The sequence below is a fragment of the Camelus ferus genome, chromosome 13, assembly GCF_009834535.1.
Source record: "Camelus ferus isolate YT-003-E chromosome 13, BCGSAC_Cfer_1.0, whole genome shotgun sequence".
Lineage (NCBI taxonomy): Eukaryota > Metazoa > Chordata > Mammalia > Artiodactyla > Camelidae > Camelus > Camelus ferus.
Window position 1 is genome coordinate 54168 of NC_045708.1, and position 17986 is coordinate 72153.

At 61.9% G+C, this 17986-nt stretch overlaps 1 protein-coding gene across 9 annotated transcripts in view; it reads left to right on the forward strand.

Moving 5' to 3' along the window:
- The window catches only part of SAMD11 (sterile alpha motif domain containing 11), a 20709-nt gene continuing 2723 nt past the window's right edge, over positions 1 to 17986 (forward strand). Inside the window, exons 1-9 of one of the 9 annotated variants that reach the window (XM_032494834.1) lie at positions 1 to 59; positions 2163 to 2254; positions 6097 to 6278; positions 7701 to 7751; positions 10386 to 10442; positions 11487 to 11611; positions 14615 to 14704; positions 14877 to 15014; positions 16921 to 17083. In XM_032494834.1, coding sequence (XP_032350725.1) covers positions 2183 to 2254; positions 6097 to 6278; positions 7701 to 7751; positions 10386 to 10442; positions 11487 to 11611; positions 14615 to 14704; positions 14877 to 15014; positions 16921 to 17083 — 878 coding nt within the window. In that variant the 5' untranslated portion in view covers positions 1 to 59; positions 2163 to 2182. The other 8 variants (XM_032494832.1, XM_032494826.1, XM_032494828.1 and 5 more) reach the window with 8 other exon arrangements.

Sequence of the window (17986 nt, forward strand, 5' to 3'; positions counted from 1 at the left end):
GCGGCGGCGGCGCGAGTCTCCCAAGTCCCCGCCGGGCGGGCGCGCGCTGGAGTACGCGGGTGCGCGGCTGGGGCAGCGGGGCGGGGCGGGGGTCTGAGACCCTCGGGCGGGGCGGGGCGAGGCTCCTCGACTCCACTGCCCAGCTCGACCCAGCGGGCTCACCAGCGAGCCGGGCGCGGGGACGCCGTAGGGGGCGCGGGCGCAGGTGGCCCGGCGCCCCAAGGAGCCCCAGGGCCCTGGAGCTGCGGCGCTCGGCAGGTCGATAGGGGATCGATAGCAGCTCCGGCCGCACCATGTCTCAGGCAGCCGAGGCCCTGCCAGCCTGCTGGGCAGTGATCCGAGGTGGCCCATCTGGGGCGCAGTAGCGGGGAAGGCGGGTGCGCGGCCAGGCGCCTCTCGGGCCCCCGCCCTCAAGACCCAACTCCAGCCCAGGCCGGAACAAGTTGCGCCGGCGGCGGAAAGCCAGGCTGCAGGACCACTGGCCCGCCATGCCGGCGGTCAAGAAGGAACTCCCGGGCCGCGAAGACCTCGCCCTGGCTCTGGCCACCTTCCACCCGACCCTGGCCGCGCTGCCACTGCCGCCGCTGCCTGGCTACCTGGCGCCACTTCCCGCCGCGTCCGCCCTGCCCCCGGCCGCTTCGCTACCCGCCGCGACCGCGGGCTACGAGGCGCTGTTGGCCCCGCCACTCCGCCCCCCGCGCGCCTACCTGAGCCTGCACGAGGCCGCCCCGCACCTCCACCTGCCCCGGGACCCTCTGGCCCTCGAGCGCTTCTCGGCCACTGCGGCCGCGGCCCCGGATTTCCAGCCGCTGCTGGACAACGGCGAGCCGTGCATCGAGGTGGAGTGTGGCGCCAACCGAGCGCTGCTCTACGTGCGCAAACTCTGCCAGGGCAGCAAGGGTCCGTCCATCCGCCACCGCGGCGAGTGGCTCACACCCAACGAGTTCCAGTTCGTCAGCGGCCGCGAGACGGCCAAGGACTGGAAGCGCAGCATCCGCCACAAAGGTGCGGCCGCCGTGGGGGCGCTGGCCGCCACGGTCCCTCCCCTCCGCTCCCCAAGGACCCGTGGGTCCGGACCCCCCTCGCTCTGCCACCTGGGAGACTCCATCTCCGCCCAGAGAGGGCGCTGCGACTCCGGGGCTGCCGCAGGGACACCCCCCCACCCCCACCCCAAGCACGGTCGCCTTGGTGGACCCGGGCAGAGCGCCCTCGGCCTCCGCCGTCCACTCAGAGCTTGCCGCGGTGCCCTGGGCTCCCGGCTGCGCACGAGTCGGAAGCTCCTTACGCCCGGAATATCTTTGCGGGATTCCTGGGACTTGAGGCTCAGTAGAAGTTTACGGGAACTCGGGAGAGCAGGCAGGAGGCCGACTGGGCGGGATACTCCCCTCCCGGGTGCAGGAGCCACCGGTTCTGGCGGGAGTAGAGGGGCACACGTGCGGCCGGGGGCGGACGCGCGCTGGTGGAGCGAACAGCAAGGTGCAGGGGTGGCGCAGGCAGGTGGGGACCGCCGGGGCGCGCGTCAGGGCGGGGGCGCGCACGGAGCCGAGCAGCGGCTGGGCTGGGAGCAGCAGCTTGGGCTCCCGCAGGAGTCTGGCTCCAAGGAAGCGACGTGCGGGCGCCTGAGCGGGCATGCTGGGGGCGCGGTGAGCGCCAGGCCTGGGGTTGGGGGTAGTTAGAAAGTTAGGGACCCAGTCGCACTTGTCGACTTCGGGGCTCAGCGGTGGTTCAGCGGTGGTTCAGAAGCGGCCGCCTTCTTCCTGCTGCGAGGTGAGGAGCAGTCTCGGGTCCTGACGGCTCCGCTCATCTGCTCCTGGGCCGGACCTTCCTCGGTCCAGCTCCCGGTTCCCGCGGACGGGCTTGGAGAAGATGGAGCGCGGGAGGAAGAGCTCAGGGGTCGGGGAGGAGACCGCCCTTCGTCAGGGGAGGACGCTCGCCCGGATCTTGAGTTTCTGAGCTCTGCAGATCCCAGAGGCATCCGCGAGCCTGGAGGGCGGCAAGGCCCGGTGGTGGGTCGGGAAGTTGGACAGAGGTGGGTGTTCACACTGGTGGCAGGAGGAAACCCGGCCTTGCCCCTGACAGGGCCCTGGAAGCGTGCCCGCGTGCCCGGCCCTACCTGTGCCCACCCGGCTCCCTCACTGGTCCTGCCTCGGCTCTCCTCGCAGGGAAAAGTCTGAAGACGCTTATGTCCAAGGGGATCCTGCAGGTGCACCCTCCGATCTGCGACTGTCCGGGCTGTCGAATATCCTCCCCGGTGGTGAGATGTGGGAGAATAGCTGGGGCTTCGGGGTCTTCTTTCTCCCCCTGAGGAGCTTGTTGTGCCTGTGTTTTCTAGGATCGGTCCTAACCTCGACCCTGCCAGTGTGCAGGAGGGTTCCTCCGAAAGGGCAAATAGGAGACACTGCTTTGGGTGGGAGTCTTGATCACCAGAGCCCCCTACCCCCTTGATGCAAGGTCCAGTCCTGCCTATTCTGGAGCCTCTCCTTGGGAGTCTGGGAGCTACTTCTCCTGGAGTCCTGGGGACAGCCCAGGCTGTGAAGGTCTCCTCCCTGGACAGTGCCATCTGATTAGGGCCTAGGGACTTTGCCCTGCCACAGGTATCAGGGTGGCACCATGTTATCTGGCCCAGCCTGGGAGAGGGGCTGGACCTAGGTTAACCCTTGTTCTGGAATGTGAGTGTTGGTTGGCCTGGATGTACATTCTGGGGTGGTCAAAGGCTTGGGTGTGAGTGCTGTGCACCTCTGGGGTGCCCAGGGTTGGAGCCCTGCCGGGCAAGGCCCTGAGTGTCCAGGAATACCTGGGGATACAACCCAATTGGGGGCAGAGAGGTGCAGTGTGGGCCTTGGCCGTCAAGAGAACTGAAATTGGAAGTTGGTGTAAGGCCTTCAGTCCACTGTAGACCATCTACCCTAGATGACCCACCTACTGACCTGACTGAGCCTAGGGGAAGCAGGAGAGATTGGGGTGCTATGCCTGCCCCTGAAGCCCTGATTTCCCCATCACAGGCCCTCCAGGCAGCAATGGGTTGGAAAATTGATCTGAAAAGGAAATTGCATCTTGAAAGGGACCAGTCTGAGCCCCTGGGGGAAAGCCAGTTAGGGCCATGGCTCCTGGTGGTGGTTGTGGTTGTGCCGCTATTCCTGGCACCACTCAGCAGCCCCCTCTGCCAGGAAGGCCTGGGGGGAGGGGGGGATCCTTCAGCTTGTTTACTTTGGACTGGCGGTGGGGTGGGGGAGGGGATGGCCCTGGGAGTGGGCATGCTGGGAAGCCGCATACCTGTAAAGACACACAAGGTGGGCAGGGGAAGGGGCTACAGCTGAGCCTCACCATGTGCCCACCCCACACACTGACACAAGCTCATGGCGCTCACAGGCACGCCCGCCTGCGGAGCCCTTCAGACAGAGTGTGTGCACAGGCATCCCCCCTCTTGCCCGCTGCCAGTGTCCCTGCCCGAGCCCAGAGACCAAGCTCCCTCTCCACTTCTGCTCTCTATCAAGTAGCTAGTGCCAGAGAGGGCACCCTCCAGGCTGGTCTGGGGTTTCTGTTCAGGTGGGAGGAGACCTGCCTCTCCCACCTGTCCCCGTCTGAAGTTCTCCCACGGTGGGGGGCGGGGGCAGGCGGCCTGAGCACAGCATCAGTGTCCCCTAGGACATTGCTTGGATGGGCGCCAGGGATGGGGCCACAGCCCAGGGCTGCCTACCTTTCTGGGGATCCTAGATGCCTGCCCTCCTTGAGGGATGACTCACACCTGGGCCTTCCTCTCTGGAGCCTGTTTCCTCCCAGGGCTATATCTGCACCTCTGCCTTAGGAAGGAGTTCTGTGGACCCCCTTGTCTCTCCAGCCTCCACCTTTTCCACACAGGGACTGTCTTCCCCTACCCCAGTGGCCAGGTGCACAGGTATGTGCACACTTTGTGGTCACAGATGATACTCCAAGGGCAGAATGTGGGTGTGCACATGGTGCCGGGGTCATACAGCTGGCCTCCATGCACCCGCCATCACTGACTGAGAGGTCAGTGCTTGGCCTAGCGAGGGCTTAGCACCCAGGTCTCAAATCTGTATGCCGAGTAGGGGTGAGCAGCTGAGGTCTCTAGTGTGCAAGGGAGATGTGTGTGTTTCCTGTCCTTGGCTAGGGTCAGGGCTTCCCATGCTGGTCCCTCTTCCTCATCCCCTGTCGAACGGGAGTGATCCCAGGCCCGCTTAGCCAGTCTGGCCTCGTCCCAAGTGACAGTCCTCCTGCTTTCATTTCTCTCTTCTCTTCCCTGTCCCACAGATGAGAAGCAGAGGGAAATGCAGTTACTTTTCTTAAGAGACTAGTGTAGTTAAAGCAGAAAGACAGCAGAGGACATCTTGGTACTTGGGTTACAGAGGGCGAGGGAAGGGCGGAGCTGGGGGGCTTTCCAGCTGCCTCCAGACAGGCCAGGGCTGTTGAAAACCCTACCCACCAGAGCCCACTGTCTGGCATGAAGAGGCATGAGCACCAGACAGGCAGTCACACCTGTAGCCTCACCCAAGCTCTGCTGTTGCTGATGTAGCACGGAGCCAAGACCAGGGTCTCAGAAGCACAGGGCCTACCTTCAGACTCCACTGCCCCACTCCACCCAGCCATTCCTCAGTCCTGCCCAGTCTGACACACTTGAGTGTGAGTTGCAGAGAGGACAATGGAGGGTGTTCTGGGTGGATTCATGAGGTCAGGGATGGGGGTAACCGGCTCTTGGAGCCTGAGAGGGCAGGGACAGTGGCTCCCAGATCCTGTCAGGGGCACCACCCAAATCTGGGGCTGAGGTGGGCTGTGTATTTGGAGGTGATGATGGTCTGGGTCTGAAGAGAACCTTCACCCTAGAAGACAGGACTGTGGTGGCTGCACACAGCTGCCCTTCAGATCCAGGGTGACACTGTTCAGGGAGGGGCAAGACCACCCCTGACACCTTCCTCTGCAAGCTCCTGAATGTGGTGGGGACACGTTGTTTTGGCAACAAGAGGGAGGGGCCAAGGAGGCCCCAGTGACTGAAAAGATGGGAGAGAATGAGATAATTTCCAAAGTCCCTGCCACCTCCCTGAACTAGTAACCTGTTATTAAATAAGGAAAGCCTCCCACCCACCAGAAAATAATTACTTTTCTTTTTCCCTGGGGCAGTGGGACCTGAAGACACCAGCAGGTGCCATGGTGTGCAGGGAGCTTGCCTGTGTGCACGAGTGCTGAGCGTGTGCCACCAGGGTGTGCACGGGCTCTGAGTGCACACGAGCTCTTCTGTGGAGCAGCCTGCGTGCCTGTGCACAGACAGGGCACATCCTCCACTCGAAAGCTCCGTGCCTGCAAGCCCTGCCCCATCACACGTGTTCCACACTCACTCTGCGCGCCCAGGGTAGGAGGGAAGTGGACCATGTGGAAAACTCCTGAAACTCTCAGTTCCTGATCAAGGGGGCAGGCCCACCAGGGCTCGTGGGACAAAGGTTCTGAGCTGGTCAGGGCTCCTTGCCAGGTGACCTGTGAACCAGAGGCCTGCAATTTGCAAGGGGTCAGCTCCAGGCCTCAGGCTTCAAACCCCCTGAGCTGGGCTCTGCTAGGCATTAACAATAGAAAGAGGGCTGGGTATTGGTGGAGGGGTTCACACAATCGAGAAGGACTGCCAGGCAGACATGCATGCAGAGGTAATTGCACGTTGAACGGGTGACAAGGCACACTGCTGTATCTTGTGGGTGCGTGTGTCCCCTCGGGGTCCCCTGATGCTGAGAAAGTGGGGGTCTGCCTCCAGTAGGTGTCCACACTCAGGCTGAGTGCTGGTGGAGGGGGACTGTGATGAGTATAGAGTTTGAACAGGGCAGCGCCCACACCCCTACTCCCCAGCCCCAGCCAGGGCGGAGTGGAAAGCGGTCTGTGGAGGGTCCCTCCTCTTGTCCTGGCCTCTGGCCAGCTGTGACTTTCCTGATGGCTGGAGGCTCCTCAATTGGAGGTGGAGATGTCGGGGAGCTTTGGCCAGTGACTGTGCCTGTTTGATCTTTAGTGGTCCTGCATGGGGGTCAGGACTGGGGTGCACACCACCCAGGAGACCGAGGGACCCAGTTTGGCATGACCTTCCTCTCCCTTCTCCCTCTCCAGAACCGGGGGCGGCTGGCAGACAAGAGGACAGTTGCCCTGCCCCCCACCCGGGGCCTAAAGAAGGAGTTGACCCCCAGCTTCTCCGCCAGGGATGGCGACAGCAGCAGGAGTGGCCTGGCCTGTGGGCAGCGGCTGGGCTTGAAGCAGGAGGATGACCCACATGTCCGTATCATGAAGAGAAGGTACTTGTACGAGGATGGGGGTGAAAGTCCACGGGCTCGACAGGGGTGGGGCGCTAAGGCTGCAGTCTCCAGGCAGCTGCAAGCAGGGTCAGGCTTGGGGGTAGGGGGCCTTTGCCCTCGGAACAGGGCCCCGATTTAGCTGGTTGTGTCTCCATGGATGCTGACAGCTGCCACAGCTGAAACAAAGCCTGGACCCACCAGGGACCTGCCACAGGATTGCTAAGAACCCACTTTGCCCCCACGTGGGGACCCAGTGCCAGGCCAGGACTCAGGTGGCATTGTTGAGGGGCGGGCACCACCAGTGGTGGGCTTGTCATGACCAGAGTGGGCCAGGGAGGGGTCGACGTGGTTCTCTGTGGGAGGAATGGAGCTGCTGGCTGCGAGGAAGGGAGAGGTCTCCAGGAGGAGGGTCTGGTGCCACTGCAGCCAAACCGGGAGCGGTGAGCCAGGATGACCTTCATGGGAGCAGCCCCCTCATCACTCCCACTCACTCTCATGGGAGGTGGCTGCTCCTTTGGCTCCTTACTGTCCCTCCCAGGCTTGGGGCCACCCTTCCTGACCTCCCACATTCTCCCCTCCTGGCAGAGGCACCTCCTTCTGTCCACTCACCTCTTCGTCCGTCCATCCTTCTATCCATCTGTAGTCTGTCCAGCATGTGTTAGGCTTCCCCAGAATTTCTAGGCCTTTTCACTTCTGACTTAGTCTTTGAGCATGCTTCAATTTCTCCCACCCTGAAATAACGCTTCCACACCCACATGTGTAAGGTGAAGCACCGCGTGGGCACCACCCCTGCCCTCCCTCCACCCAAGGGTCTTTTCAGGGGCTGTGGGAGAGGGTGTGGGCACAGGGCAGAGCTGCTTCCTGCCTTGACTTCTCATCCTGGTGTTCCTCCTGCCTCTGCTGTGTGATGGTCACTCTTGAGAAGCAGGTTGGCAGCAGCTGGGGCCCAGGGGACTGTACCCAACTGGGCTGAGAGCCAACCACTGGTGCTAGTGGTGACCATGGGGCGGCAGTCCATGACCTGATTCCAGCCTGTCTGGCAGAGCAGCTCCAGCAACTAGGAGTTTGGGTTCACTTACATGAGTGTCGCATGCAGAGGAAGCCACAGCCCCAACACCCAGCACAACACTGGGGCTCCTCTGGGTCCACTGCAACGAGAAGCAGAGATCTGGGGCCTCCGTTCTGTCCCTTCTGATTCCTTTGTCTGCTGAGGCCAGGAGCTGGCTCCTGCCCCATGGGCCTGTCCTGGTGGCATCCGGCCTGTTGAGCTGGTACCAGATGGTGCTGGAGGCAGGTCTGAGCCAGCCCAGTTCCCTTGGGGCTGGGCTCTAGGGCAGACAAGGGGCATGCCCCACACACGCCCTGCTGTCCATGTGCCTGAGTCCTGGAGGCCACACTGACCCTCTGCCTCTCTCCTTGCAGAGTCCACACCCACTGGGACGTGAACATCTCCTTCCGAGAGACGTCCTGCAGGTAGGGCGGGGCTCGGGCCAGGCTTCCCCCTACATGCTATACATGGGCAAGACGGAGCCTTGTTGCTCCACATCCCCTGGGTCTAAGTTTGCCCAGCCTCCCTTCTTCCTCTCCTTAGTCTGTGGTCTGTCTGTTGACTTGTGCCCAGGCCCTGGCAGCAGCACAGGTGTGGGTTCTGGGCAGCCCAACCCTGGAGCCAGAGTGCACTCCCCCTCCCACATTTGAGCCCATCTGCCCAAAGATAAGGCCATGACCGCCCCCTCCCACTCTCCCAGAGACCCACCAGGCAGGATGTGAGAATGGTGATGTGTGAGTGGGCTCTTAAAGGATTCATAGGAGTTCACTAGGGAAAGAGGATGTCTGCAAAGACATGGAGGAATGAGGGAAGGAGATGTGGGGGGTGGGGCGGGGAAGCTGGCAGGTCTGGCCCAATTAGATGCTAAAGGGCCTTAGATGCTGGGCCTGTTGGGCATTGTCCTTCAGGCAATGAGGAGCTACCAAAAATTCCTGAGCAGGAGAGTGACTGGTGTATATTTTGCCGAGGTCCTTCTGGAGGCCCTGCCCAGCAGGTTGGGGGTTTGCTTCGGCCCACGATGATTCTGGCGTGGTTCCAGCAGAGCTGAGGGGGCTGCCAATTCACGATATAATAAGGAGATAAAATGAGGGGACCTGATGAGGCGGTGGGGTATTGGGGAGCCCTAAGTCCCTGGTTCTAGAAGGGCAGAGGTGGTCGGTCTGTGAGCGGAGCCCAGGCTGTGGTTTCTGGTCTGTGGGGTCAAGTCTTACCCCAGGGCTTCCAGGGAACATACAGGAAGGGCCCAGCCAAGCAGGCTGTGGGCGTCCGGCCCTGAGGGGCCCCACTCCCAGCCTGGCTCTGTGCCAGATGTATTATTATTTATGTTCCTGACAATGTCTGGGTCCTGGAGCCGAATTACAATGAAAATGTCTTTAAACTTATTTCCACCTCATTTTGAAGTTGCCCGCTCAACTGATCATTTTTATGAACCGTCATGAACATTGATGACATTTTATGAGCCTTTTACTTGGGAAGCTACAGGATAAATTTGTCAGTGAAGCCTGTAGGGAAATCCCAGGCTGCTCCTTCGCTCCAGGAACGACATCCCTGCCTGCAGGCCCCTGCTCATCCCACCCCATCGTGGAGGGTGGGAGAAGGGCCCAGGTGTCCAGACTCAGGGTACCCCCTAGTAAGAGGCCGGCCCCAAGTGTTGGGGGCTCCTTTGGCCTGGCACAAGTGCTGAAAGCAGCTGGGATGATTTTCTGGATTTACTAGCGTGAAGAGTGGCAGGATGTGCAGCCGCGAGGACTTATAGCCCATCTGCCCCTCCCTGCTGATGCAGGACTCCAGTGTCTGGCCGGGGAGGGCTGGGCAGGCACACAGCCCAGCTGCCTAACACTGCCCCTATCCCAACTCTGTCTTTCTCTCTTTCTGGCTCCTTTTGGCCCTGTCCATCTGTCCTTCTGTCTCTAGTCTGCTGTCTGTCCTTCAGGCTCTGTCCAGCTGTCTGTCTGCTGTTTTCATCATTTCTGTCTGTCTTCACCCATCTGTCCAGTAGTGCCTGTGTCTATTTGTCCATCTCCATCTGTCTGATCATCTAACTTCTCCAACAGTCTTCCCCTGTCTGTCTGTCCATCAGTTCTATCCCTCTGTCCCTTTGTCCCTGTCCCTCTGCCTGCTTGGCATTCCCCTTTAGGCACCCACGCATCCCGGGCAACAGGCGGGAGATGTGATCCCTGCTGTCCTGAGGCCCCTGAGCTGGCCAGGAGATGGACAAGGGCTGGACAGTATACTGGTCACTAGAGGAGCCCAAGGGGCCCCTCAAGGGGAGTTGGGGTCTGAGGGTTTACACGTTTTCTGTCTGGTGTTCAGTGAATGACCAAGTGACCACACAGGTTTTCTGGGGCCAGGCCAGGCTGTCTTGGGGCCTGGGGGGCAAACCCCCAAGGCAGAGGGCAGCGGTTTGCTGGGCGGGTTGTGTCCTGATTCCCACTAGGCATCACCTCCACGGGGCTGCAGTGCCACCCGAGTGCCTGAATGACCAGCGAGTGAAAGAGCTATTGGCCATACTGGGGGTGAGGGGGGCAGACCCAGTCCCTGTGTGAGCACTTGGCTGAGGGCTCATGGGGAACAAACTGATGGGGCCTGTTCCCACCCCGCAGTCTCTGGGGAGTTGATCCACCTCCTGCAGGAGTCCTGGGGACAACAGAAGGGGTCCCTCCAAGGGAGAACTCTCTGGCAGCGGCAGCCCTGCCACTGGGTACCCACTGGCCCCCTCCCTGGTGCTGAGGACAGCACTTCTCTCTTGTGCATCCCTGCACTGATGAGGGTGGAAGAGGGGGTGAGAACTGCTGCCGATTAATCCCATCAAGTGCTTATTCCCACTCCACCTGCCCTCTTATTGCGTGGGGGGTGGGCTTCTCTCCTCCAGAGGAAGGGGGTGGGTAGGGGAAGAGCCTGCATCAGGGTCTCCTAGACGCTCTAGAGCCCAGCCCTGGAGGCTTTGGTGCTGAAACTGATCTGCTTAAGGGCCAGCTCTGGATTAGCCTGCTCCAGCCACCCGGGCCGGGGTGGGGGGGGGTAGGGGCTATTTAATGAGGTTTAGGGTCGGTTCCCAGGTCACTCCGTGGAGGCCCCCCTTGCAGCAGCCCAGCCAGGAAGCTGCTCCGTTACAGGTGGGCCAGGTTGCGAGGGCGCTGGGGAGGGAGTGCTGGGTTGCCGCAGGGTGGGCTGGGGTCCCCTGCTCCTCATCTGTCCTGTCCTGACTGCCTGCCACTCCAGGCTGCATCTGCAAGGTGGCCAGTGGCCCTTCTCTGTGCTAAGAGAGATGCTCTCAGAACCCCCAAAGCAAATGGGGAGGGGGACCACTCACACAGTCACACTGGGATTTCTCACTCCCTCTTTCCTCTGGAGTTCCGAGATACAGGAACTGAGCTGATTTAGCAGGAAGAGAAATGAGGGAACAGAGAGTTAAATTCATGTCCGTTCCAAGGTTCCTGGTGGGGAGCGCAGGGGAGAGCAGAGTGTCTTGGCATGAGCACACAGGCGGCCACGGTACGCGTCAGTGTCTGTGTGTGTCTGCAGGCCCCGTGTGAGTGTGCGTGTAGCCATATGTGTCCCTTGACGTGCACACACCTCATTGGCTGCAGACTTTGGTCTCAACCTTGGTTTCCTTATTTGAAGAAATCAAGAATCTGTGGGTGGTTGCAAGTCTTAGTTGAAATGGTGTGGGCACAGTAGTAAGTGCCAGGCCCACATGTTCTCACTAGCAGCCTGTGCCCCAGGAGCAGGCACCCCACCCTGGCCGGGGCCTGGCTGCCCTCCAAGGCAGTCCCCCAAGGCAGGAAGCAGGGACACAGATGCTGGTCGCTCCGGAGAGAGTGTGGCAGGACTGGGCAGGCCCTGTGCTCCACACAGACCCTCCCTGGGGACGGCAGTGGGGTCTGAATGCAAGGCCTTCATGTCCAGCAGATACTTGGCCGGTCCTGGTGGTTCCAGGTGGGGCCTGGATATAGCAGGGTGAGACAGCACAGCCACTAGGAGATGCTTTGCTTAGGACCCGCTATGGACAAGCTCACACAAATGATGTCATGAGCCACCGCAGAGGTGTACACGAGGCATTGTCACACTTAGGCCTGTCCCCTAGGCCATGCATGCTCACACTCAGGCTCAGTCAGGAGCCCACAGAGTCTCACCTTTCCCGTCTTGCCTCGCTGCAGCCAGGACAGCGACCTTCCCACCCTCATATCCAGCGTGCATCGAAGCCGCCACCTCGTTATGCCCGAGCACCAGAGCCGCTGTGAATTCCAGAGAGGCAGCGTGGAGATTGGCCTAGGATCCGCAGGTGAGGAGCCAGGGGCGTGCTGGGAGGTGAGGACAGGGCTGCCAGGGCCACGGCAGCCCAGCCTGAGGACAGCCCGCCCCACAGTTCTCCCCGTGTCTCTGCTCAGCGGCTCTGATGCCGCCACCCCCAGCAGCTTTGGCAGGCAGCCAGGGAGGCCAACAGAGGAGGCGGGAGGTGGCGAGGCCGGCTGTCCCCCGGGGGCTCCATGTGATGGTAATTGTGTTAATCCCAGCCAGCCGGGCAGACAGGAGGCGGAGGCGGTGGCTCCACCATGGCTGCTGCTGGGGTGGGCTTGGAGTGGCCGAGGCCACTGCTGCAGCCTCCTCCCAGGGGCAAATGGAGGCAGGGCGGTCAGGGAGTGTGGTCTTCCCAGAGGCTCAGAGATGCACACCTGGGAATGGCTGACTTGAGGGCAGGGACACACTCTGCATGCACAGGAGTACCCACCAGCCCCATGCAGCACGGGGCCCGAGGAGGGAAGGTGTCCACCCCTGAGAAAGCAGGGCTAGAGCCTGGACCTCTGCGGGAGGATGCTTGCCCAGGAGCTGTGTCCCTGCAGAGGGCGGTTCCTGGAGGCAGCAGGAGCCCAGAGGGAGGGGCAGCTTGGGGACCCATGAGGCACTGCTGCAGAGAGTAGGGCACAGCCGACAGGGCAGGGGTGAGAGCAGCTGGCAGGGGTCCCTTGCTGCCCTATGGACCATGGCAGGGAGGTTTCCAGCAGCGGCTGCTGCTCTCAGGAAGACTGGGCAGAGGATGGTCCACTACCCTGGGACCCCCATCAGGGCCTCCAGGTGTGCCTGTGCCTGGGAAGACCTTTGGCGGGGGAGCTGCTTCTGGAGCCATGTTGGAGGCACTGAGCAGGCGGCTGATAAAATCTAATTGTCCCATCGATCGGGTGAGCCTCCGGAGCCCTGTGATGATTGAGATATTCTAAGCCGGCAGGCCCTCCCTGCTGCCTGCACACACGGAGACCTCCACAAAGTTCCTGGCATGAGTGTGCACGTGCGGAAGCAGGCCTGTGTGCCTTGGTCTCAGCCAGAGGCCCGGGCGTCCACTCACACCCGTGGGACACAGCCGGGTCAGGGTGTCCTGGCTGTCTTCATGCTGAGGTGCGGGACGTGCACATGAGCACCTCAAGTGTCACACGTGGCCTGGCGAAGTGTCACGTGTGTGTGCTGTGTCCAGGTTTTGTCAAGGTCCTGCCCTCTCCTTGGGACTGTCATGGTCTCCCACTTGTTCCTGTCAGCCCTTGGGTGGAGACAGTCACCTGTCGTCACCTCCTCTTCCCCAGGAACACAGTGTTGTCAACCTGCTTTCATTCCGGGCAGGAAGGGTCAGGGAGGACTGTGACAGGCTCAGGGAGGGGGTCCCTGCCAGGCATCTTGTGACTGTGTGTGTCTGCTTCTGGCTGCCCCAGGCGTGTCTGTGAGTAGATGTGGACTTCATCAGGGAATGGTGAGCCCCCAGGCCCCCATGGCAGGGTCTCACCACAGTCACGGGCCTGCGTCTTACCGTGGGTCCCCCTTCCATCCCCAGAGCCCCTCTCTCGGGCAGAGAGGAGCCCCCAGCCCCCAAAAGAAAGGAGGAATTCCCACTGTGGAAAATGGCAAACAGATCGCAGGGAAGTGAGAGCCCTGGGTTGTTTGCGAAGTCCTGGAGGGGTGTGTGCCGGGCAGGGTGCGGCAGCAGGTGTGGACCCAGCCCAGACCCGCCTCCCAGGCACAGCTGGGTGCTGCAGCCCTGCTGGCCCAAAGCTGTTGGGGGTCGTCTTTGACCCATCCTGCCAGGTCACTGAGGCAGGACCCTTCGTCTGGGCAATGAGGACCGAGGACCTCGTCCTTGTCCCTCTCAGGGCAGGGCCTGGGGCTAGACTTCTGGGCTTAGGCCAGTTGCAGGAGATGGCCAAGATCAATAAGTTATTAGCACCATTCTGTCAGCTGTAAAGTGGAGATTGATCGGCACTCCGCTGCTGCCGCACTTCCCTGCCTGATAAAAATGACAGATTAAGGGAATAAGAAAAAGGAATTAGGCTCTGGAGCTGACAGCAGGGCTTCTTGGGAGCTCCCCTTGCCGAGGTGTCATGGCGGGCCTGGGTCACAGAGGGTGTGACCCTCTCATCCTACCCACCCAGACAGACTGGTGAGGATGGAGAAGGGGCCAGGAGCACAGGGTCTGGACTGGAGGCTAACACTGCGGTGGGTCCAGGAGACCAGCACAATTGCTGAGCTATTCAGCGGAGACCTCCCAGGCCTTGGGCTGAGGAGGGAACTTGGCATCAAGGTGCCAGGGGCTGAGTTGGAGAGAGGCTGGCTCGGGGAGATGGATGAGTATGGTTTGGATGTGGGACCTGAGAGAGGACTTCAGGAGAGGGTTGGAGTGGGGCCTGGGCTGCGTGTGGGGCTGTACACAGCAGGTGAAGCTGCTTGGGGTGCCTTTGGGAACTCAGCCCAGCTGGGCAGGAGGGCAAGCGTGTGACAGGGGCCTTCTGGGGGCAATGAGGGGTGTAGCCTGTGGGGAGGGGCCCAGGAGGAGTGGATGTGGCGAAGGGCCTGCATCCTCTAGGAAGAGGGTGGGGGACCCTGGCATGGAACCCTGCACTGTTGGTCCTCACCCCTGTCATGGGAGAAGAAGGTGGTTTCCAGTCAAATCCAGATGCTGAGGAGGGCTCCTTAATCTGGACAGGAGACTGGCCTGGCTGGATGGGGGGGCCTGTAGGGTCCTCAGTTACTCCCTGAGGCTGTCACACTGAATCTCCTGCCACATCTACTTGCACACAGCCCAGAGCCCAGGGTCCAGACTGTCCCATGCCCTCGCCCTGTCCCAATCCCTCATGCTGTTCTAGGGCTGCAGTTCTGGGACCCTGGGCTGGGCAAGCCAGGACTCATGGGCACCCAGAGTGATGACGGATGTGGTTCTGGGCTGAGCTGGAGCCAGGCTGGGCCTGAGGCCAGTATTGGGGTGGGCCTCGAGACACAGAGTGGGGCTCACTCCGCCCTCCCCCAGGTGACCTGCTGGGCAAGAGGCTGGGCCACTCCCCCCACGTCAGCAGTGACTGCCCCTTGGAGAAGAAGGCCCGAAGCAAGTCCCCACAAGGTGGGAGCCCAACCCCCCGGGGGTGGTGGGGAGGCAATGGAGAGGGAGGGGAACAACCTGGACCCTCTGCAGGGCAGGGTCAGCCCAGCAGCAGGTTCTAAGAGGGGAGGCCCTGCCTCTCCCCCCTTGGCAGTATCTGAAGGGGAAGCACCCCACCTATGCTTGCCCAAAGCAGAGACTCTGTTGCTGCCGGAACTAGGGCCCAGCATGGCCCCCGAGGATCATTACCGCCGACTGGTGTCTGCCCTGAGTGAAGCCAGCACCTTTGAGGACCCCCAGCGTCTCTACCACCTGGGACTCCCCGGCCATGGTATGTGCCTCCTCCCTACAGCGTGAGTGTCCACCCACGTGTCCTGGGCTCTCCCTGTCCCTGGAGGTCTCTGCTTACCCTGAAAAGAGGCCCCAGGGTCTTTGGCAGCTGATACCAAGGCTGGGATCGGATGCGGGTCTTTCAGACCCTAAAGCCTCAAAGCCCTTGTAGGTGGGCAGTGAGGCCTGCCTCCTTCTCCCAGATGCAGCTACTTGTTTGGGTAGATCAGGGGGCTGGGGGGACGCACCAACAGGTCCCCTGTGTCCCCCCCCCCCCCCCGTCCCCACCATCTTCCACAGACTCTCCCAGCAGGGCCTCTCATGAGTACTGAGATTTCACGGATAAGGAAGCTGAATCTCTGGGGAGCCCAAGCATAATGGGAGGTGGGGGTTTCACGAGGCCCATTTCCCTGTCTCCAGCACATGCAGGTTTTTGTGGATCCCCGGTCTGGACAGCATGGTCTGTACTCTGTGGTCCTTCCTACTCCAGACGCAGTCAGGGCACCAGTGGCTGAGGGCGTGCAGGCACCTCCTCTAGGAGGGAGATTGGGGGAATTGGAGAGGCCAAGAGGAGGGGAGCAGTCAGCCCCAGAATATCCACTGTGAACGTCCGTCCAGAAGCAGGATGGGCAACAGTTGGAGTTTGGTCACCAGGATTTCACTGGTGCTCAGAAGCCCCAGCTGGAGACACCGTCCCTATCCCACCCAGCTCCCGGACAGCTTCCATCCATCTATCCATCCCTTCTCCCACAGACACTTGGAAGTCTCCCTACCATCTCAAGGGCACATTCTGGCACCCTGTCCAGCTGCACCTTGGCCTTGCAGACTCCAGCCCAGGGGGTGGGGGGAGGGAGGGGGGACTTGCTTTTTCTGGCTGGAGGTGGGTAAGGGGGTGCTGGGAAACGAGGCCGGATTTCCTCTCCTTATACACGCACTGTCCCCCAGGGCAGTCAGGCACCGAGAGCCTGAATAATTCACCAAATGTTAATAATTTAAAAATCTTCCTTTTTAATTGCTTTGCCTGCCCTGCCTGGGGCCGGCTTCGCTGGCCTGCGCGGGGGAGGGGCGCCGGCCGCGGGGAGCAGCGCGGAGCCGGGCTGTCAATCAGGCCCCTGCCCGCCGCCCCCGCCGGGAGCCGACGGTAAATAACGGAGGCCGCGGGCGGGTGGGGGCGCGGGGCCCTGCCGGGATCGATGCAGGCGGCCGCGCCGGCTGGGCTCTGCGGGCTGGCACCCGGCCCGGGGCAGGACCCACCTCTGCTTTTCGGGTAATTAATTTATAAACAGGCGGTGGCAGCGGAGCCTGCACAGTCGGGGGGCTGCGGGAGGCGGGTACTCTGAGGCCGGGTCCTGCGCCGGAGAGGAGGCGGGGGAGGGGGGAGGCAGCAGAGTGTGTAGACCGCACAGTGTGCCCGGGGGTTACCTAGGAGAGGTTTGGAGACTGACTGCAACTCCTGGACTCTGGTCCCACTGCGCTCACTTTTGAGCCTTTGCAAAACCCCTCCCCTCAAGGCCCCTGCAGCCTTGCTCTCCGCAATCTGAACTCGTCAATGTCAACATTCGAGCAGCACCAGAGTCCCTTGACTCGGGCCTTTCCCTCCAGCCCAACCACTTTTTGGTGCCTAACATCCTCATATCCCTTAGAAACGTTCACCTGCCCCCACTCCCCAGGACTGGTGGGTGCCTCTAGCACGCGTTGCACTGTAATGACTTGTGTCTGCCCTGCCCAATGGCCTTCCGCTCATCTCTTTGTCCGAGTGACCAACCAGCAAGGTCCATGGGAGAATGTGCTCCCCATCTCCGTGTCCTTGGCCAGTGTCCTATGCTCAACAGGGTTGGGGGGAGCGTAAGAGCCTGGGGGGCTGGTCCCTGGGTCACTGCTGTTGACCCCCACCCACCCATCCCCAGATCTCCTGAGGGTCCGGCAGGAGGTGGCAGCAGCAGCTGTGAGGAGCCCCAGTGGCCTGGAAGTCCACCTGCCCTCAACCACAGCAGGGCAGCGTCGGAAGCAGGGCCTGACTCAGCACCGAGAGGGCACCGCCCCGGCTGGCACCCCGTCCTTCTCAGAGAGGTATTGGGGTGCCTGCATTTCAGAGTCCTCTGCTTTCCCTGTGTTGTTTCTGGGGTACATAGCTACGGTTGACAGGTCTATCACCTGGTTTCTGCGGGTCATGTCCACAGCCTGCAACCCACCCCCCACCTTGTGGTCACCGGCGTACACAGCCTTCCGCAGCCCAGTTGCAGGCCGCCGAGTACTGATCGTGCTAGACACTGCTGAGGCCTAGATTCGTAAACATCCCTGGGGTAGAATGTGTGGGGGTGACCACCCCTCTGGACGGGGTATTGAGGGCCACTCTCATCTCCAACTGGAACCCGCTGAATCCAGGTGCCCCTGAGGGCTATGCTCCCTCAGCAGGTGGGGTGGGTGGGGCTTGAGGCAGATGAGGGGGAGCAGCTCGAGGTCTCTAAACCTCGAAGTCGGAGGAAAGCTGGGAGCGGGGAGAGCCCCCCAACAGCACCGATTCAGACACCAGAGCTCCTGCCTTCTGGGCTTGTGGGGGCCTGGAGACCCCAGGAGTAGGGTGGGGGCGGGAAGCCACTGCTCCCCGCCTCTCCCGCTGGGAGGCCAACTCGCAACCCTCCCCGTCCCCCTCCCCGTCCCATCCCGCGCCTGCGTGCTGTTTGCAGCCTCCTCCGCCGCCGCCGCCGCCGCCGCCGCCGCCTCCCAGGACCGCGGCTAATTGCGCTGCGTAGGGTCTGCGCGGGGGTGCGGGCGGGGGCTGGGTCCGCGGAAGGGGGAGCCGAGCGGTAATTACCGCCGCAGTCGCCGCCGCCCGCCGGGCCAGCGCCTCCGCGCCGCCGCCGAGATTAATTGGCGCCGCCAGCGGGGGCGGGGGCGGTCGGAGAAGCGGCGAGCGCACATCGACCGCCCGCGGGGCCGGCAATTAGCAGAGGTGGCGGGAGCGGGGACCGC